Raw genomic sequence first — 23,708 nt, 5'->3', positions numbered from 1 at the left:
TTTGATAATTTATTACAGTAAATTGACGTTGTAACCGTAGGTTTAATTACATCGGTTTTCACACAAGGAGTAATAGCTAAAAAACTATTTACACTAAAAATTCGGTGTCTATTATCTAATTGGGTATCAACTATAAAAATTTAAATTTAGCATACATGATATGTTTGTCAATCAACGCACAGTAATAGACAAATTTGATTGGACGAAGCAGAATGGATAAATCTCGTATCTTTGTGCGCTCCAAAGGTATACGAATTCCAAACGACGCTCATTGGCTGATACAAGTTCTAAAAGGATACGACATTTTTGCCGGCATTTTTTTCAAAATGGCGTCGAACAATCTGAGTGTAGATATAATTTCAGACGAAGAATTAGCGAAGAAAAGACAAGATTTGCTTAATAAGAACACGCTAAAAAGTGAAAACAGTGCAAAGAGAAAGTTTGAGGTGTATTTGAAAGCTTGTGAAGTGGAAAATAATGAGGAATGGGTTACCTTCAGAGACGACGAACTGTACGATTTGTTGGTGAAGTTTTGGTTCAGTGCACGTACAAATAAAGGACAACACCTCTCTATAGCATCACTTCAGAACATTCGGCACGCATTAAACCGTCTCCTCAACAAGTCTGGAAGATCTGTAGACATTACAAAATATGCAGCTTTCAAGAAATCAATAGAATCCTACAAAGATGCCACGAAAGAGTTGAAAAAGCTTGGCAAGGCTGTCGTAAAACACTACCCTGAAATACATCCGATAGGTAAATGCCCTTTTCTATGACAATTTTCATTTATCAAAGTGTTTTAACCATGTAAATGTAAATGTGTTTTGACCGATAATTTAGTCAATGCATTATAAATATACCGATAAATAAAACATAAAATATTTATTGTTTAGATTTGACGGTTCTGTATGAGCATATTGAAATGGATCCAAACAATACACCAAAATCTGTACAGAACAAAGTTCAGTTTCATCTTTGCTTCTTTCTTTGCCGACGTGGAAATGAAAATGTATACGAGATGACAAAAAATTTTTTGAAACAGCAACTGATCCATCTACAGACCTTAAATATGTTTACAAAGCTCAGGATGAGCTGGATGAAAATCATGGAGCTGATGCAACTGACATTGTAAGTGGTATCATGCCCGAAATGAAAGAATCTCCATCCTGCCCTGTTAGTTCCTTTCTGAAGTACATATATTCACTACACCCAGATTGCCCATATCTATGGCAACGTCCAAAAACCACTGTTGAGTGTAAAAGTGCTGAAGAAATGGGAAAAAATTTCTACTGCTACTACAATCAGCGTTTATCTGAGAACACTCTTCAATCTTTCATGAGCAAAATGTCACATCTGTGCAACCTAAGCCGTGTATATACCAACCATTGTATCAGGGTGACTGGTGCAACCTTCGAACGTCGCCAAAATTTCTTCGCAAAGCAAGTTATGAGTGTTACAGGCCACAAATCTGTAAATACACTTGCCCTATATGAGAGAGTCAACGATGATGAAAAGTTACTGATGAGGATGGCAATGAATCACTATCTAACTTCAACCCCTCAGGATATGCAGTCGGAATATGCAGAAAGGGCTGAAGAGATTTCAAAACGCCCGGAGTCACCAGCTGTATCTCAGCATCCTCCCCTTGCACCCAAAAGAAACTCATACACTGCCCCTCCAGATCTACCTCTAACCAAGAAGAAGTTTCAGCAAAAACCAGCCAAACTACTGCAGAACAAAGATACAAATATCCAACCCACCGTTCAAATGCCCTTGTACCTGCCGTAATACCAAACTTACAACCAACAACCCACCAGTCATCATCCCACAGGTTCGGGCAGATTTTGACCGAACCACTTGGAGATGATATAAATTCACTGGAAAAGCAAGAAAGTGAAGTCACATCCATTGATCGTACAGAGAAGACAATTACAACGAAACAAACTCAAGTCACAAAGATATCACCTCCTTTGGGACATTTACCAAGCTTTTCACATTGTAAAATTGAAAATGTGCACATCCATATCCATCCAAAATGACTTTTCAATTAAAAATGTTCATGAATACGAATTCTGTAACCAGGCTTCGAGGGATAAATCTCGTGTACCCCTCAGACCTTTGGAATAAGTGTTAGTATCTTGTAGTTAGAGAAATCGCACACAAAGCATGCATGTACTCAATTAGCTAAAGGTGCTTTGTAGAGACGCTTGTATACGAGTTAATATACAACCATAGTCAGCAATCTTGATCCCATCATTATTTCAACCACTTGAAAAACGCAAAAAACTGTCAAGTCAGCGAAATTTAGTGATGTTTGTCCGCCTCACGTCAGGCATATGTTCAAGAGCACGCGAGAAGTAAAAAAGTGTCGAATTATTTCGAAAAAAATTATATTTATAGAAGCATGCGATAAACTTACGTTTGTAGAAACTGAGAAACAATTAAGTAGCTATGATGGAGTGCTTTCAGCCAGGGCTAAGTTTCAGTCCGGCTTAAAGCTTTTCAGCCCTGTAAGTTCTTCCTGGTATTTTTATGAAATACCAATAAAACATACCTCGTGATTATATGACAATTATTTCAGCCCGGGTCAATTTTCAGCTCGTTTTAAGCTACTCGGCTGGAATTGTCGTGCAATTGTAAACAAACTTAAACCCGGACAGAAAACTTTGCTTTGACAATGATTTTTCGTTTTTTTATTTCATTTTTATGTGCAATCATAGTGTCTTAAAGGTCAAGTTATTGTCATTCGGGGTTTTAAGGCGCTCGAAGAATCGCATAAGGTCTACTACCAGCCTTTACAAACTCAGCAGGGGCTGAAATTTCAGCCTGGTCTTAAAATAACACAGCCCGGGGTGAAATTTGCCATTTAATGGAAAAATACTTTAGGTCCGGTTTGCAGGGCTGAAATGACACCATGTAATCAGTCTCTAAATACGGTAACTGTTTTTAAATGTCTGTTTTATTATTATAAAACTTTCCTTTTAAAAATCCTCTGTTCTGATTGGTTGACGAGGAGCCGAAAAACCCATATCCGGACCTCGGTCCGCATATTCCGTATCTGAACCTTTGCGTGATCCTCGCTTCTACCTCGCTCGATCTCTACTAAAATGCCTCGGTCTGATATTTCACAGTGGCTATCTGTAAAACAAGGAACGGGGAATCGGGGAAAGGAATGAGGAAAGGAACGGGGAATGGTAAAACCAGGATTGGGAAAACCCGGAATCTGTAAAACCAGGAATGGGAAAAGCCGGAATCTGTAAAACAAGGAATGAGAAAAGCCGGAATCAGTAAAACCAGGAATGGGAAAAGCCGGAATCTGTAAAACCAGGAATGAGAAAAGCCGGAATCTGTAAAACCAGGAATGATAAAAGCCGGAATCTGTAAAACCAGGAATGAGAAAAGCCGGAATCTGTAAAACCAGGAATGGGAAAAGCCGAAATCTGTAAAACCAGGAATGAGAAAAGCCGGAATCTGTAAAACACGGAATGAGAAAAGCCGGAATCTGTAAAACCAGGAATGGGAAAAGCCGGAATCTGTAAAACAAGGAATGGGAAAAGTTTGTAACTAAATTAGTTACAATTTCCGCGCGTAATACAAAATATGCTAATTTGACATATGGCTATATTTTCCGTATTTTACCAAATTTCGCAGCCAAACTTAGCATTTCCACTAATTCAAGTACGCTTAATTCTTTTATCTGTTATATGGAACATAAACTGCATTCTTTTGTGGGGGAAGGAATGTATAATACATATATAATTATACAAACGATGAAACGATCACAAGCACTGACAAGGTTAGTTTGTAAACAGTTAAATTTGTTGATTTGGTCTTATTCATAAACCTACAAAGTGGAGCTTTGCGTGTTGCTATCTACCGTTTAATATCTACATTGCTATTGAAATTGAATAATGTTTGGTTGGAAATGAAAACTTTTTGGATCCAAATTTAAATTTCCAAATTTTCATATGAATTGCATACTGCAATGATATAAAATATGCAAGAACAACTTCATTAAATACACAATATATTTTATCTTTTCTATATTCAGTTCATTGTATTTACAGCTACCTAATATATCAGTATAAATCTATGCGAACAACAATTTTGCTCCATTTAATACATACATATTAAGCTTATTTTGCAATATATATTTGTCATAGTTCATGGTAACAGCTTTTCATTATTGAATCATGCAGATTACCCCTGAACAATGCACTACTGTAGAGTAGATTTATATTAAGTAGCAGCAAATACAATATACTGGTAATATTCCAAAATTTAACAACATATCTTAATTCTTTTATCAGTTATATGGAACATAAACTGAATTATTTTGTGGAGGAAGGATTGAAGGAATATATAATACATATATAATTATGCAAACAACAATTAATTTTGCTAACACTTAATACATTATTTTGCACTATACAGTCATAGTTCATAGTAAAAGCTTTTCATATTGAATCATGCTAGCCTAGAAAACCACAGCTAGGTTTTCCCTACACAATTTCTAAAGCATTTTTATTTGAATAAATTATTTGTAAAAGTAAATGCTGGTTGGAAATTATACTTTTCTAAACAAGACCTAGGGTATATTCCAAAATTCCATCCCAACACAAAGTTGTTCTCAAAGAGCCAAGATTTTAATTAATTGCAACTGTTAGTTACTTACAGATTATTATTGTATATTCTTAATCAGCCTCCAGTCGTTAAAACCTTGGATGAGAATGGTAACTGTTTAATTATAATCTGAGTTTATTAAGGTACAAAATGCACTAAAATATTTTCATTTTCTATACAATTTTACTTACAAGCAAAATTATATTATATTTGGGACAACAAAGTGTAGTGCATTGTTCTGGGGTAATCTGATTCAATAATGATATAAGCTGTTACCATGAACTATGACAAATATATATTGCAAAATAAGCTTAATATGTATGTATTAAATGGAGCAAAATTGTTGTTCGCATAGATTTATACTGATATATTAGGTAGCTGTAAATACAATGAACTGAATATAGAAAAGATAAAATATATTGTGTATTTAATGAAGTTGTTCTTGCATATTTTATATCATTGCAGTATGGAATTCATATGAAAATTTGGAAATTTAAATTTGGATCCAAAAAGTTTTCATTTCCAACCAAACATTATTCAATTTCAATAGCAATGTAGATATTAAACGGTAGATAGCAACACGCAAAGCTCCACTTTGTAGGTTTATGAATAAGACCAAATCAACAAATTTAACTGTTTACAAACTAACCTTGTCAGTGCTTGTGATCGTTTCATCGTTTGTATAATTATATATGTATTATACATTCCTTCCCCCACAAAAGAATGCAGTTTATGTTCCATATAACAGATAAAAGAATTAAGCGTACTTGAATTAGTGGAAATGCTAAGTTTGGCTGCGAAATTTGGTAAAATACGGAAAATATAGCCATATGTCAAATTAGCATATTTTGTATTACGCGCGGAAATTGTAACTAATTTAGTTACAAACTTTTCCCATTCCTTGTTTTACAGATTCCGGCTTTTCCCATTCCTGGTTTTACAGATTCCGGCTTTTCTCATTCCTTGTTTTACAGATTCCGGCTTTTCTCATTCCTGGTTTTACAGATTCCGGCTTTTCCCATTCCTGGTTTTACAGATTCCGGCTTTTCCCATTCCTGGTTTTACAGATTCCGGCTTTTCTCACTCCTTGTTTTACAGATTCCGGCTTTTCTTATTCCTTGTTTTACAGATTCCGGCTTTTCTCATTCCTGGTTTTACAGATTCCGGCTTTTCCCATTCCTGGTTTTACAGATTCCGGCTTTTCCCATTCCTGGTTTTACCGTTCCCCGTTCCTTTCCTCATTCCTTTCCCCGATTCCCCGTTCCTTGTTTTACAGATAGCCATTTCACAGTACAGACCACACGATCGATCAATAATCATGCAGTTATTATTTTGGCAAAATCAATTTGAATTTATTAATAAACGTTGTGAATTAGCAAACATCATCGTGCAGACATCAACGAAATCTGTGCTTTTGCTCTAAGAATTTGCACAGCTTTTTTCTAATTGTGCATTTGGCGGATGATCCATGCATCCATTTCTCCGTTTTTATTTATACAATGTACACAAATCGATCATCAGACGAATTATCTTTCTTTGCGCAAGCTCGTCAAGACTGACATGAAGTTTGCCGCTACTAAATCTCTCGCTATTCGTTTACTCAACAGTTCCTAAACTCCGTGTCTACTTCGCTATTCCAAATTTAAAAATATAGACGTTAATCTTTTGTTATGCATGTAGCAGGCAGGGATGATAATGCAAGAAACAAAATGTTCGAATATTGGTTGTGATTTAATCTGTTTTTTTTGCAGTATATAGCCCAAATGAACATATTTAGTAGCAATAAGATGATTGTATTAATTCTGGCTTTATTTCTTACCAACTAAACAGAAAATTTTTAGCATAAATTATGGAATCGGTGACATGCGTTGAATTTTTACAAAATTCATTGTCTCTTAGCTAAACCAAAATTGTTTCTGTTTTGCGAGCAATGAGAGCGTTAGACGTACTAGAAGTTCACTCATTTATTTACCGTAGTACGTATTTGCCCGAGAGAAAAGAGACACATGAGGACTGAAAATCAACTGGAAGTTGTCTTTCCTTAACATGTGTAATTGTCTATGTTATAGCCAACTCTGAACTGAAAATCAGATTGAATGGTTCAAGTGACAATATGAGTGGAAGAGTGGAAATCTATCATCCAACACTTGGCTGGGGCACAGTCTGTGGTGTCTTCATCCACAATCGTAGTCTTAGATATTTTGGCATTACTGAAGGTAACGTCACCTGTCGTCAGTTGGGTTTTTCTGGAGCGACCAACATCAGACCCTTGGCTCACTATGGCAAAGGAAGTGGTCCTGTATTGCTTTCTCATGTTCAATGCTCTGGTTATGAATCATTCATCTGGGATTGCAGTCATAATGGATGGAATAATCCTCCCTCGTACTGCGACCATCGTGGTGATGTCGTTGTGGATTGCTACTGAGATCGCAATCATTCAAAGACACTGGGTTAGATAATAAACTAGATTTTCTTGCCGCTTACATAGTTAATAATATATGGTCTGAAATTTGACTAAACGGCCGAGCTTCAATTGCTTTAATAAGATAAAAAGGAGTTGGGACGCGACTGCAGAAAACAACGGCGACGTCTAGGATAAAATATCGGTACTGCGTGACATGCGACCACTGCACACTAACACATCCCAAGACACCAATGACTGGTCTAAACATAAATATCTTACTAAAAACATCACTGAAATTAAATTATTTCATACTAAAAATATTACATACTGCCCATATGACATAAATATACGTATAATCAATGCATCTTTTCATTGGTTTAATCACAAAGAAAATTTAATAGGCCGCGGGTTTCGTCCGCTGTAAAAGAGATATAAAACAAGATTGAATCCAAAAATTAAAATTCTGATATATTTCAGCTTGATTATGCTCATAATCGGTTTGTTTCATTTTATAACAACGAGTTGCCACAAGCATTTCGAGTTCACGCTGGTCCAACTTAGCTAAGTTTCTCCCACTCGTGCAGGCTCATATTGTCAGCGGACAACTTACATAAAATTGAGAGCAAGGCGTAAAACGAAAAGCTTTTAATTTTTTATGCGAAGACCGCTGAAAAACTGAGCCCTCTTTACCGGGAGAAAATTGGCCGAATATGACCAACGTGGTTGCAAAGACGTACGTCGCGGGTTTGATGTTGGGGTGTAAATTACCTAGAAAATTTTGAAAATAGCAACCTTGGTTAAATTTTATCAAATTTACCTAAAATTCGAAATTTTCCCTAAAATTTGCTAACAACTCTGACATAAAGCCAGGCAATTTGTATTCGCGAGTTTGCTAATGTGGATCATAACAGCGCAGTGTAGCGGATTTCACGTAAATTAGGCGCGCAGCGGTGCAATTTGTAATAATAACGGCATCCCTCGATAAACCTACTAGGAATTAACATGGTGTGGAAGGTTCGGTTGTATATGTAGTTCATGATGAGGGACACGTCTTCACCTAACCATCCAACCTGCTAGGTATAGTGACGTCCGAGATTTATGGCGAGTAAAGCCTTCGTCTATAGAAGTCAATCTTAAGCAAAAGTAAGTGAGAGGAAACTCTTGGTTTCGCATTATACCGATGATAGTTATGAGAGACACCATTTTACTTTCGTTTCCAAGCTCTCAACAGCAATCATCTAAAACAAATTGCTTAAATACAAACGAAAAAAGTAAATTCGCTGGCGTGAAAAACATCGCTCTGAAAAAGTCAAAGTGATCTACAACGCGAGATCGAGCGCAACAAACAATCAAGAAAGCATTCAAACAACACGCTTTTAGCTTTTACCAATGCATGATGCATAGACTAGTCAGAAATGTTAACAGTTGCGATATATTTTTTACGTTCCTGACAGACACGGCTGAAATAGCAAACCTTTAACGAAGCAGCGGCGGAAAATACCTACGTAAAGGTTCACGTTGCTAAAGCTTCTTGGACTTGAGTATGCTAATTTTCACAAAATCCGCCCAAAACAATTTCGAGGACGTTGCTTTTGTATTCAGCGGAAGCGGTTCCTATTTGAGCGATTTGATTTTAATTATTATATATTTGATGTTTTATAATTGCTAGGCCAAAAAACAACTTCTTCAAAGCGCACAAATCCTTCGTAATCATGTTTATCATGACTTTAACGGGTTATAAATAGTAATTTTGACAATGTAATCTTATTGAAAGAAGCTTTATTATGCAAAACGTGAAAAAAATACATGTAATGGCTTTAGTCGAGTTTCAAGACCATATATTTATTTCAGGGAAAGTGGAGAAGGGTGGGAAAGGGGGTGTGGAGCTGTTTCTCAAATAACTTTCCTATTTCAATGACTTGGGAAAATATATTCAAGTAAAGCAGCTGAATTTTCTGAATTTCTGCGGTTGACGGTTGTGGCAAGTTGAAAAACCCTCACATAGGAGTTTGTTCAACGAATTGTAGGTTTAGACCCTCAATCCGATATTTTTTCCCTGGTCCCTGTGATCTGTTTAATGCTTCTGGGTAAATATTGTAATTCTAAAGTAAGATGCAATCATCGTATTTAAGGTTGAAATAAAAAAGCCGTTGCACCATAAGCAACAACTCACTAAAATGTAATTCTATGAAAAAATGTTTTGAAGCACTGTCGGCAGTACGTAATGAATGTTTTTGTCATGTAAACGAATTGAAATAATAATTCAGTTTACTTGAAGAGAATTGTTGTTCAGGACAAACACATAGCAATTAATGACAAACATCATGTTTTGGCCAAAGAGAAAGAAAATGCTGTTTATCTGGCCAAAGTCATGTTTTGGTGAAAAAAAGGGAATAAATATTGACTAATGCGGTGCAACATGCCATAATCTCCCTTGACTTTATGGTTTGAAAAGACATATCCCATATGGTGCAACTCGCTCTATATTTCATTTAGATTAGAATTTGTAGGATTTGTAGTTTATTGTATACAACAATATTTTGTAGTTTTTAGACGCGTCTCATAGAAAGATTGTCAGTCAGCATGTTAGTCAGTCGATCTGTTCCTACTTAAGTTTAAAGTTGAAGGAACTTTGTGTTAATGCTCATGAGAACTAATTTGTGTAAGTGATCATGGCTGATAATTGAAAGATGCGTCATTAGCGCTTATTTGATTCTTGTTCTTGTTATATTATAATCAATTATGTAATTAGTATAGCTCTGTCATAACTGGCAGTTGCTATTGAATTTCCACCCAGTAAAATTTTAAAAATTCCAACTTTCTTGTGTTGTTTTAATTCTGCTAAGTTATCTCAAACTGATGGTAATGTACTCGAGTAGTGGGTTACTCCATAGTATGGTTACTCTGACAGTGGCGTAACTACCAAAGCTTCAGACTGGGCCAACGCAGGGTCCTATGGCCATGTTTTAAAGGGCCTCATGCATGTAAAGAATGTACTGTACTACCATTAGGTTTTATGGGACATGTAAGGTTATTGGGGCGAGTCTTAGCGAGTTCCATAGTTTGGTGGCTAACCGAGCTCAAGCGCGATGCATTATGGTGCGTACGTGCGTATGTACGCGGAACTTGTTTTACAGTTATTTAAATCCTACCGGTCTTTCGCCATGCACCGGCTATTTTGAAAACATTCAGCTCAACTGCTATAAAGTGATTTGCAGTAGATTTTGTCAGGACACAAATGCAGATATTTTTGTTTCTACCCGAATCAATTTCTGAGTGATTAATTTGAAGTCCGGTTTCAAAAAAAATAACACAACGAGCTTTCTTTTGCGGGAAATCGACTACAAATTTGAGCCAATCAGGATGGATTTTGTTCCCTAAGCAACCAATCAGAGAGCGAGGTTATGCTGAGGAGGTGATCGAGCCTCGAGGCGAATTCGAGAATCACAAGAAGTGATGGTTGGAATTTGGAAATTTGAAATATAACTTATTGTCGAAATAGTTGTCTTAAAATTCGAGTCTACCGGAACAGGATTTTGATGAAACTATAGAAGAATATTATAGGAGGCTGTAGAATGCAATTACAGGTAATTTCAACTAAAGATATATCTATAATTGCTTCTATATTTGAAGATATTGAATTAGACAATACTAGTCAATATAGTCATATAAACAGTCTTCAAAATAACCATTGCTGTCGCTGCCTTAAATGAGGATTGGTTTTGCTCGCTTTTTCCCGTTAAATCTTCTTAATTTTTGTTCAGTTTTGCCGGTTAAAGTTCCGTCAAATCTATGCGCGTATTTTCAGTGTTTTAAAACTTGTATTTTTAGGGCAAACGCGAAATTGTTAGCACGAGGGATGTATTTATAATTTTTATTACCATGCACGAGTCATTTATTTCTAACTTCAAGTTTCGTTCGCTTTGATTGAATTTCTTGTAGTTTAAACAAGCATGTATTAAAATAAAGATTTGAAATTTTTGCTCCCGTATTAAAGCATGGTTACCGGTGGTTAATCGATTTGTGTACGGCCTTAAAACAAGAATATTAGAGTTTCTACGAACTCTGGTGTAAAATTTATGGTTCTGATGCGGGAAGGCATTAGATAATCGGGGTTGATGACTTTTCAGTGAACAAATTTTAATCCGGGCAGTCAAATAGTTTTTGAAATTAATAATGAATAGCTATCCTACTCAGAGAAAAAATGTGAAGCGAAAGCAATCAGATTTAGATCAGGTCATCTCAGACAGAGCTACTGTTGCTAATGTATTCTCTTCTTTTTTTTGCTGGAATTGGTTCAGAATTGCCAAAAAAAATCATGAGACTTGAAAATTTAATTTGAAAGGCATATTATTTTTGTGGCCTGACACTTAATTTAAACCTTCTGATGAAAAAGTTTTGCTTTCAAATCGCCGAAGTTAGCTATGTAAGACTAGTAGACCAAGACTAATTAAAGAAGGAGCTGATCAGATCGCGGTGCCGCTTACTACATTAATAAACCGTAGTTTGCACTTTGGCATATTTCCCACTCCAGAAAATGGAAGTTAAAATATAAAAATGGATCAAAATCCCTGCTTGACAACATCCGCCCAATCAATTTTACAGATATTTTCAAAAGTTATAGAAGTGTGGTATACAATCAACGATCAGAGTACTTGGAACCGGAAAACAACATGTTATCCAACAACTATGCAGTATGGATTTAGATCCAAAAGATTAACAAGCCATGCTGTTACAATATTGTTTGATGACATAAGAATGGCAATGGTTAGAGGAATGGCAATCGGAGCTGTATTCCTAGACCTGCGAAAAGCTTTTGACACGGTACACCTCTCATGTCTTCTTGAAAAGCTTCCTGTGTATGGCATTGAGGGCTATGAATTGTTTGGTTCCACTATTAGTTATTCAATAGGACGAAATTTGTTCGATTTAATGATATGACATCAAAACCTGAACATATTACACAAGGATCAATACTAGGTCCTCTCCTTTTTTAAATCCTTATAAAAGATTTTCATCAAGTCCTAAAAGAAAATTCTTCTTTATGCAGACTCTACGGTAATTTATTATTTAGGGTATATTATTTATTATTAATGAACTTTCAACTATCCAAGATACAATTAATTTAGAGTTAAGCTTGGTGGCAAAATGGTTGTCTCAAAGTAATCTCATACTCAATCTTAAAAAAGGAAAAACTGACTTTATACTGTTACGTACCTAGCCAAGTTCGTTCGACTCAGAACCCGAGATATCAAAAATTTCACGTTTATTATTCTACAGTTCTCGCACATTTACAAAATCCCTGAACTAATACCGTTCTGCTCTATTTATACCCGTGTATATTTACATAAATTGTTCATGGTTGCTTCATACCATTGTCCAACACAACATTCTCCCCTTCTCAAGTCCAAACCCGTCTCGGTTGGACTATAACTCAACTAATAAGTCACACAGTTATTCATAACAATCACCATTTGTCTGTATTTTCCATCAGATTAATAGTCGATTCGGTTCCCTTCTTTTTCTCATACTTCTTCTGGGCATTATCTGCTGTACTTCTTCGGTTTGTATGCTCTCTTTGCTTGGGAGTACAGAAGGTATATTCTCACCGACATACTTCCTTAGTCTGTTTCGATGTACGACCATGGGTTTGCTACGGTTTGATAGTTGTATCCTGTAAACTAGGTCATTTATCCGCTTAACTACCACATAAGGACCCACCCAAGGCTTGGATAATTTGGGAGATATTCCTTTCTTCCTTTCGGGCTTATAAAGCCATACAGGTGTTCCTACATCCAATTTTTTTGCTGTAGCGTCAACATTGTATCTCGTTTTCATTCTGTCTGTTGTTATCTTCAAACGTTTTCGAGCAAATTGATGTGCAATGTTCATGCTGTCTTCTAGCTTGTTCACGTACGATAACTTAGAGGTTGTATTTCTTTCTGGAGGAGGTCCCATCATCAGATCTAATGGAACTCGTAGCTGCCTCCCCATCATCAACTTTGCTGGTGTGAATCCCGTTGATTCATGGGTAGCTGTACGATACGCCATGAGTAAGAGAGGTATATGCTGGTCCCAATCTTTCTGGTTTTCATTAACAAAAATTGCCAGCTGATGTTCTAATGTCCGATTATAACGTTCTACCATCCCGTCCGATTGCGGATGTAGAGGTGTTGTTCTAGTTTTCTTTATTCCCAGGAGCTTGCACATCTCAGCAAATACCCGCGATTCGAAGTTTCTCCCCTGATCGGAATGCAATTCGTTGGGCACCCCAAAACGAGATACTAATTGATCAACTAACACCTTTGCTACTGTTTCTGCCTCCTAGTTTGGAAGTGGGTAGGCTTCCGGCCACTTGGTAAAGTAATCCATAGCAATGAGAATATACTTGTTACCATCTTCTGTAACTGGCAAGGGTCCTAATACATCTATCGCTACTCGCTCTAACGGTGATCCCACCACGTATGTAGCGCATGGGGCTTTTATCTTTCTTGAAGGACCTTTTCTTGCTGAACATAATTCACATTGAGCACACCACATTTTTATATCATCTCTTAATTTCGGCCAATAGAATCTTTCCTTTATCTTACCAATTGTTTTGTTAATCCCAAAATGTCCTCCAGTTTTTGAATCGTGTAAGAAATCAAAAATTCTCTTTCGTAAAGTTTTAGGGACCACTCGCTGTAATACTTCCGATTTACCAGTGGGGTCTTCCCAAACTCGACACAGAAATCCCTCGGCATAATGAAGACTGTCCCACTGTGCCCAAAGTATTTTTATTTCTTCCCCTCGCGACGAGAGTTCCACCCACTTCGGTCTGCTCTGACCATTTTTCAGTGCATCAATTAAAGTTTTGAGGTCTTCGTCTTCTCCTTGTGCTTTAATCCAATTTTCCCCGTCTACGGCGGATGTCTCTACCGGTTGACAACTGGACTTTTCTCGATGATTTGCCTTCCTCGTCACTCTTTCCACCTTCAGCTGAAATCTCTCTTCATAACGTTTACACTGGCTGCAATTTTCTCCATGACAAGGACGTCTAGACAAAGCGTCAGCATTCTGGTGACTAGATCCTGATCGATGTTCCACGACAAAATCGTACGTTTGAAGTTTCTCCAGCCATCGAGCTACTTGGCCTTGCGGATTGCGAAAACTCATGAGCCACTGCAACGCTGAATGGTCTGTTCGCACTCGAAACCTCTGTCCATACAGATAATGATTAAAGTGTTCGATTGCTTTGACTACGGCTAATAGTTCCTTTCTTGTCACGCAGTAATTCTTCTCCGATCGACTCAGTGTTTGGCTGAAGTAGGCTATCACTTTTTCCTCTCCATCTTGGCTCTGTGACAGAACGGCGCCAATAGCACAGTCAGATGCATCTGTATCCAATCGAAATTCTCCGTGTATGTTAGGGTAGGCCAATATTGGCGTTGAAGTCAGCAATTGTTTTAGCTTTTCAAACGACTCTTGGCATTTTTCTGTCCACGCGAACTCACTATTCTTCTCTGTTAGTTGATGAAGGGGTCGGGCGACGTCAGCGAAATGAGGGACGAACTTCCGGTAATACGTGCATAACCCGAGAAAACTTCTGACTTCGGTCTTACTTTTGGGTTCTGGCCACGTACAGACAGCATCTGTTTTCTTAGGATCAACTGCAATACCTGCTTGACTAACGACATGTCCCAGGAATTGTACATTTCTCTGGAAAAGATCGCATTTCTTGGGGTTTAACTTCAGTCCAGCTGCTCGCAATCTCAGAAAAACGGCTCTAAGACTTGAAAATTCGCTAGCCAGTGTTTTTGCATGTACGATCAAATCATCTAAATAGACTAGACACACCGTCCATGGTATCCCTTGAAGTACACGTTCCATAAGTCGCTCGAACGTTGCCGGTGCATTTGTAAGACCAAAAGGCATGACTTTAAATTGCCATAATCCCTCCCCAGCAGAGAAAGCCGTTTTCTCCTTATCGCCTGCTTCCATTCGTACCTGCCAATATCCACTCTTTAAATCAAGAGTCGAAAACCAACTAGAGCCATTAACAGCATCAAGGGTTGTGTCTATTCGCGGGAGGGGATAAGAATCACGCTTCGTCACGTTGTTTAATCTTCGGTAGTCCACACAGAATCTTTTACTTCCATCCTTCTTTTTAACCAATACCACAGGGAAGGCCCACGGACTCTGCGATGGTTCTATTACTCCTTGGTTTTCCATCTCTTTGATCAACACATTCGCTTCTTCTCTCTGCTTTATTGGCAGTCTTCTTGGGTTTTGTTTAATTGGGGCTGCTTCTCCAACATCGATCTTGTGCGTCGTAATATCTGTGCTACCCAAATCGTTTGGTCCACTAGAAAATACATCCTGATACTCCATCAACAATTGAGCCAATTGTTTTTCATTTTCTTTGCCAATACACGTCTTGCTACGACTGTATAAATCAATAAGGTATTCAGGAAGTTCACAGTTTGTTACATCGTTCTTTAGATTTTTCTCATTAGTCTGACTTTCCAAATTTTGAACACCTAAAACTGGTTCGCACAAGGCTATCTCCGTCCCTTTTTTTAACGATACATAATTGTTAGTTAAATTCATGACTCTTACCGGCAGATTCTCTGACGATAAATCAACTAATGTTCTCGCCACTAGTAGATTATCACTGGAATTGCTCACAGATTCCAGGACAGCCCATGTATTCTGTCCACGTGAATTCCCCAACTTTCCAGAAAAAATTGCTTCACTCATTGCTGGTATAGCCACTGTCCTACTTACAATAACTCGGGCTAAATTATTCGACACCAATGGTGGTTGACCAAACAATGGAATTTCTTCATTTCCAACGCGAAGCAATTTTCCAGCCAAGTCTACTTGACAATTGTTAGCCATTAGATAATCTAGTCCAATTATCCCTTCTTCGACAATGTCCGCTACCCATACGTCGTGTTCCGTTTCGCAGTTGCCAATCGTTATCTTTAACTTACCACGTCCCCGCACAGGTGCAGTCTCACCAGTAACCGTACGTAAAACTGTTTTTGTTGGCGTGATTTTTGCCTCGGTTAACAATTGAATAAAATCCGGATGAACAATCGTGATATTTGATCCAGTGTCTACAACACACTTACACCATTGACCTTCGACTTGGGCTTCCACAAGTAAGGTATCTCCAACAGACCCAGTTTTAACTACAAATTCTGGAGCATTTTTAGCCATTTCCGCTGCTCTTTGCTCCTCAAGAACAGCTATCTCGCGTTTCCCGAATTTCCCTTCATCGAGACACCACCTCCTATTTCTTGATTCTCCGCATTTGGCACATCTCTCCTAGGTAACTTGTTATCAACATCTCTGGGGGTAGGCTTGTCATCAGTATTCCTACGATTACTTGGAGGACTACGTTCGGGACAATTCACACGAAAGTGGCCTTCAGCTCCGCATCGCCAACACTCAGTGCCCCGGGGGTCTTTCGGTAATCTCCTATTGCGACGACGCTCTCTCATCAAAATTTCTAACTTCTCCATTGATTTCGCGATCTGATTACTGGCAGCCTCCATTCTCTTAGCGATAGCCATTGTACTGCCAACCGAATTCCGCTCTTCAGGCACTCCTTGAATTTTGGTCTCTCGCGACGTCCGAACTCTCTGTTGTCGATTAGCAAGATGAAACGATTCTAACTCGAGCGCCAATTCTAACGCTCTCTGCAAGTTGGGTGGTCGTTCTTGACGGAGACGTAGACGCATGTCATCTTCAGGTAAAGAGTCGACAAATTGATCACGAGCTAAAGTTTCGATAATTGTTGGAGATGCGTCAGGGTAAGCCAACCGAGCAAGCCTCTCTATATCTTCGGCCAAAGCGGGTAGCTCTTCATCACGCTGCCTGACCCGATTCTTAAACTTCACTTTAGATATCTCCGTGCGATGTGACGTGCCAAAGCGACTAGCTAACGCTTTAACGAGGGCTCCAAAACTTTGTCTACGGTCGTTAGACAAATTTGCCAACACTTGTAAGGCACTTCCCTTCAAACTCGTTGCCAGAAATGCGGCTTTCTGCTCTTCATCCCAGCTATTCATCTCGGCTATTATACAGAATTGGGCATAGTATGCCTCCCATGACGTTTGACCATCATACATGTTTGGCTTCCGAATGAGACTGCCATCCTTCATTGTTGAAGTCGCATTTCTCCCATATGTATTTTGCGGTAACGGACCGACTGGCCAATTATAAACACCGTCTTCTCGTGCTGGCTGTGGCATGGGGGTTGAAACATTCGGCTCCGGACATACCCAAGTTGGTTGTTTTGTTCTTTGGTCGGGACGAGTCACCAATGATGCTCTTAAACTCGCGGTTTCTCTTCCTAAACGCTCAATCTTAACCGAGAGTTCTTGGTTCTCGTCCTCTAATCGCTGGACATAATCTTTACTTCTCGCATCAACCAATTTAAGTTCTTCCGCAAAATATTGTTGCACACGAGTCGTTAGTTCTGCTTGACTGGCTTGGACTTTATCCTCACAAGCTTTGCCCCGAGCTTCGATCGCTTCAGCGCGTTTTCCTAACGCGACTATACTTTCATTTAAGTTTTCTACCGCCGTCATAACTTGCTCTTGCTTTTCTTCGATTTTCCCGATTCGTTCTTCATACTGTCCTATGATTTGATTAAATCGTTCCGTTTGTTGAATATGAAGCTCATTTTGTTGGCTTATGTTCCTCAGTTGCTGTTCGATCAGTTCGTCTAACACGTTACCCGGTTGCGGTTGCTCATCCATAACCAGTTCACTTTCGTTTGTAAAATCTCTTCTTGTAGACCGAGTGTTCATCTCATGGGTTTTGAGTCCTGGTGGGGTCGCCAAAATGTTACGTACCTAGCCAAGTTCGTTCGACTCAGAACCCGAGATATCAAAAATTTCACGTTTATTATTCTACAGTTCTCGCACATTTACAAAATCCCTGAACTAATACCGTTCTGCTCTATTTATACCCGTGTATATTTACATAAATTGTTCATGGTTGCTTCATACCATTGTCCAACACAACAATACTATTTGGAACACAACCAAAACTTAGAAGAATAAACAATTTGACGTTATCGTTAACTGCATTCTGGTGAACGAGGCCGAAAGCTATGAATATTTGGAAGTACATCTTGATAAATACTTGACAAAGCACGAAAATGTGCATAAGATATACAAAAAGTCATTAGCAGGAAATAAATAAATCATAGACACAAAAAATCCCCTAATCTTGGAGAACATAAACATATTGCTGCAACAAAAAGCTGAAACTGAAGTTCTTAGATGTCTGTATATATAATCCCAAGTATTTCGATGATTTCTTTATCAAGACGTCGCACGCATATAACACCCGTGGTAACAACTCTTCTGTTCAACTCCCAAAAATTAAGAACGAGGCTGAAAAAAGAAGTTTTAAATATCAAGGAGCTCTAATGTTCAATAACTTATCAAAAGATATTAGAGATGAACATATTGTTTTATTCGATTCAAGAGAAAACTTTTTAATCGTAATTTTTTATAGACTGCGTAAATAGCACTATTAAAATCTATCTTTAGTTTTATAGATTCTTTGGACTTTTTTAGACTGTACTTAATGTAACTTAACAGGTCCTTGTAGGATAACAGCTTTTGGAAGCTGAAAAAATTTTAACCTGTATAAATATAGATTAATAATAATATATTAATAATAAATAGCTCTCGTGTGCGGCAGGCTTGAGCTGAACAGTTTGTTGAAGGTATATATACACATTTCGTTAAAGGTATTTACAAAAAAAGTGATCCCTTTATAATTAGGCGATATTATTAAAAACGGTCTATTGTAAGCATTGATGCTATTAACATTGTCGTTTATCGTTTGAACAGTAGCGGATTCAAGGGCTTGGCAGAATAAATGACTATAGCTGAAAATAGTAATCGCATTGCCATTGGTACAATTTTATTTCAAAATTTTTTTACCCTTCTACTACCCTTGCAGGCTGTAAGGCATTAATTTCTTTACAAATCGATCCTGGCAACTGATTCTACGATCCTTTGCAGAAGTTGCTGGCAATGTGCTGTATAAATTTGACGTATATTTTTTTCAAATAACGATCTCTTGATATCGAGGCCTTTTTAGTTATATGATTGAATAAATACGCAGCGAACGTTCGCAACGAACTCCACTATCTGCGTAGAAGTAAAAATCGGGCATCAGCATTCGTTTTCATGCGTCAGAATGACAATCGTATACAACTGATCGTATTTTGTTAATATTTCTATCAACACCTTTTCACAAGGCTTGGACAGACTTCATGAAGGTGTTAGGGAAAGCAATTGGGCTTTGCTAAAGGTACGATAGTGCTCAAATCTGTGCGGCCCACGTTAGTTTTGCAACCATATGGCAATTATTGGAAATATTTGGCTTATTCTTTAAAAAACTACTGCACTGGTGAATCGAAGCGTCAAAAATAAAAAGAATCATGAATTAATTAGGAAACTCGATAACCGCCTTAGTTCTGCTGACATGAACCGCCTTTGACATTAGTGAGTTTGGGAAATACAACGGCAACGGCAACTGCAACGTCTTTATCAACAATGGCATTGATCCTTTGGGACAAAAGAAAATGTAAATTACGTGGCCTTTAACGTTGCACACTGCCGTAGTTGCTAAAACAGCAACGTGACTTATACCAATTTCATGGTGCCTGACCACGCGGCAACAGTTAATGTGTTCGATGTTATTTGGAGTGTTATAGAAGTAATTTTGCTGATCTACCATATTTATAATAGTTCATAACTGTTTCAGAGAAAGAGGAATCTTGAAGAGGCAAATCAAGTCGATACTAACTCGTATTTTCTTTGAATACCACAATATTAGGTGAATATATCCGTTGCGGTTGCCGTTGCCGTTGTATTTCCCAAACTCACTAATGTTTACATATGACCACGACCTCGTCAAATTTCCTTGAAAAATGGAATTGACGCAGGAAAATGGGAAATGGTTATTTCGTCTGAAATTGTGTTTAATTCCCTGCTCGAGGAAAAATGTCAGACACGCTGTATGGTTTTGTTTGAATAAACTGTAGTATTTCTTTGCCAGATATATGTTTTCGGTTGCTCGAAACAATTTGAAAAGATGTAAATCTTTGAGAAAAAGCAATCATTTAGCCAACTGTTTGCTGTTTCACTTCGGATTAATACGGATTGACAATGCAGGTCGGCGATGTTCAAGGTGAGTTAAAAATCTTGTTCTATTTAGCAATTAAAAAATGTAAATTAATAGCGTACTAGAAATACATTGCATGCAAAGTCCCCTCGCCTAGCTGAAGCAATAAACTTATATTTCCATCACTGAAATTCTATAATACTCGTTTCTGTTGAATGATCGAAGTCGTAAAGTAAACAATTATAAAGTCGACTATCGAGCTATCAAATTCGACTATAATCATAATTGTGCAACGAATAGTTTTAAATACTAACATTTTTAGCGAAATTTCAATTACTTTTTACTCAAATTCACCTTTAAAAATAAATACTTTCCAAATCAAAATAATTTCAACGAAATTGACGAATAAATTCAAAGAGGTGTCATACATTTGTTGATAAATTCACATATTAAACTTACAAAATACTTGTATGCTTTAAAATACAAAATCTACCAATTTACCTGTTCAAAAATACTTTAAAAATGCTTTAAAATCGTAGATTTTTTACCATCCATTTGAATGAAAATTTTTTTTATCCAAAGGCATCTTTTGCATTATATTTTACGAGTCAATGTTTCGTATATTTTTAAGACCATCCAAATGAAAAATATTATTTAAAAAAAGTTTTATAATTCAAAATATCGGTTATGCTGACGTGAACTCAAATTTTAATTTAGCAAATCGCACGTTTTTAAACGTTTGCTAGTTACCAGTTTTAACTCGTCTTATACTCACGCATGCGCATAACTTACAAAAACGCCCAACGTCCATGACATAATGGCGGACAACTTTCATTTCGCATTTGCATTCCCGGGCGTGATTAAAATATCCGGGCGGAATTAGTACCCTCGCCCAGTGCTTCGCACCGGCTCGGGAATTATTTAAAAATGTACAGTTTGCAACGTAAATAAAATAACTACTAAGTTTAACGAGCAATATAATCACCAATGGCAGACATCGATCTCTGTGCAAAAGATATATTTTAATATTATATAGTACGCTAATTAAATGGGGAGACTAAAGGCTAGTTTCCACTCAGGAAAATTCTCCTTTGGATCGGACAGGACAGGAAAGTTTCCTTTGTATTAACGCCGCCTGAGAACTAACCGATAAAAGAAAATTTCCTGTCCGTTCCGATCCAAAGGAGATATTTCCTGAGCGGAAACTAGGTTTAAGTTCATTATATTCACTTGCGCGTTGTGCCTCTAGAGTTAATTGTAATATTTTACGGAAATTATTGTTAGATAACGTGGCAGGCCCTTCTCTTATTTGCATCTTTCAACAAAAAGACTAAAATTGTAGCTATTTCTTAATGTTATACGATTTCATTTTCATATTTTACATCCCTTCCTTCATATATTTAACCTTTTAATTTTAATTCCTGGACAGTGAAACTTTTTGATATTTGTATAAGTAAAATGTGCTGTTTGTAGACAATGCGTGAGGAGCTCTGATACAAATGTGGACTCATTTACAGATATATTCTAGCTTCAATAAGAATCAACGGAAGCCATGCATGCGCACTACCACAATACATCACAGCGCGAAGCTTTAAGAACTACGACGAGAAGACATTTACTGCGGCCATCTTTCTTCTAGATTCGAAACTTATATCTATCTTTGCCGACCATAATATCAGTTCCAAATTGGAAAATTTAATGACGTCTTTAATAACCACACAACTCTGGCCGTTTACGTGCCTGCCAGAACATTTAAAATTCAAAATTGTTTCTGCTCTTACGTTTCAGTAGACATAAAATACCATATCAGATGTACTATATAAACTGTAAAAAGTGAATGGTTGAAACAACCAAAATAACCAAAATAAGTCGTTTTTGATCGTAGGCATGCTTTAAGGGGTCGGTTCTCGAGACCAACTTTCACCTGCAGCCTGCATAAATGTTTTTCTAACTTTCAAGCCACTATAATTGCAGCAATCTGAGAGCACTTGCCTTCTAAACCGATAAACAGCAAATTGCGAAAACTGGTCATGTATCTGAATTAGGCATCAAGTTTATGCATAGCTTGTTAAAGGCAATGCCAGGCAAGTCTATTGCATTTCTGTGAGGTTGAAATAGCGTAAGTCTTTGGAATTACTTACCATTCGAATTATATATATATATATATATATATATATATATATATATATATATATATATATATATATATATATATATATATATATATATATATATATATATATATATATTATTTCGATCTATCCTTTCAATTCCGGAATTTCCGATATCACTTAGTAATGCTTTATTATTTCTCCTCTTTTTTCCTTTCCTTTTTTCTTTGTTGCTATTTTTGATGCATGTAAGTAGTTTCATTTGTATTTTAACGCTCGCGTGAAAGCAGCTGTTGTTGAAGAGCCAGACGTAATTAAAAATGTTTTTAAATAATAATAATTGAATAATGGCACACTAATGTTGCTTAGGTAAGAGTGTGGGGATATTGCCACCAAAAAAGAATATTTTGTTTAATGTAATCTATTTTCTCTATAAAATAACCTCGCAGCGTGGATTAAGGCGGGGAATAACTCGCGCCAAAATGAAAGCATTTTGCTATAATTGTATCAAGGTTTTTGAAGTGTTACACTCTGATGCCAATGTGCGAGCACAATTTAAATGTGCGAATGCGACACAATGACTGTTGTCCTATTATAACTTTTAATCACAGGATGTAAATTTTTCACGTCTGTTGAAAACAAAATTTTTTGAGCCGGAACTGCTTAAAAAAATAAAGACTTGATTTTCTTGATAAAAACTAAATATATAGCAGAGAGTCATATGTGTATGTCATATCTTGTGTATAATCTAAATAAATTTATAAATTTTGGTAAAATTTTGATAAATCATGCATGTGCCGCCATACATGTGACAAAATGAAGTTCGTTAACTTCAGTGGCTTAGCCAGCTTCGATAACGATCTACGACGCGATTAGCTCGACGACGGTAGTAAATTATTTTGCTAGAAATAAGCTACGAGTACTCTAGAAATAAGCCCTAGTACTCTTATGCTGGCAGTACACTAAAATAATCATACAACCGTTTCAAGCCTCCGATGTCTTGCTGATATGGTAGTTTCATATAAGATATCAAACAGCTATCACGTTGCCGTTGCTTTCATGTCATCGAGAAGCCGTGAAAATACCTCATTTGAAACGTCGTAATATAGTTATGTACAGCTATTGTCTCGCGTGTGGTGTTTCTTTGTTTTGCAAGCGCGTCGTCGAGCTGCCAGCGCGCGTCGTGAATCGTAAACTCGCAAGTTTTGTTGATAAACGCTGTCAATGATAAAACACTCTACATGAAGAAACAAAGATGTGCTCTGGTTATGGTCAACAAGATCACAAATGTGCTACGAAAGCTCGCCATTATATTATTTATCCGAGAATATCTATACTATGCATAGCATAAGATCTGCAGACTCGAGTTTACGGATTTAATATGAAAATTAAACGAGACTTACCTGTAAGTCCAGCTTAGGGATTACGTG

General features: G+C 37.2%; 1 protein-coding gene across 1 annotated transcript in view; it reads left to right on the top strand.

The window, feature by feature from the left end:
• LOC114535148 (pro-epidermal growth factor-like) overlaps nt 1-7,519 on the top strand; it is a 28,795-nt gene extending 21,276 nt beyond the window's left edge. Inside the window, exon 5 of the mRNA XM_028556528.1 lies at nt 6,693-7,519. Within this exon, the coding sequence (XP_028412329.1) occupies nt 6,693-7,048 (356 nt within the window). The 3' untranslated portion in view covers nt 7,049-7,519. The remainder of the gene's footprint in view (nt 1-6,692) is intronic.
• The last annotated feature ends 16,189 nt before the right edge of the window (nt 7,520-23,708 follow it).

This window comes from Dendronephthya gigantea, unplaced genomic scaffold (assembly GCF_004324835.1).
Source record: "Dendronephthya gigantea isolate DGI-Jeju-01 unplaced genomic scaffold, DenGig_1.0 000111F, whole genome shotgun sequence".
Lineage (NCBI taxonomy): Eukaryota > Metazoa > Cnidaria > Anthozoa > Malacalcyonacea > Nephtheidae > Dendronephthya > Dendronephthya gigantea.
This window is presented reverse-complemented; position numbering and strand designations above follow the sequence as displayed.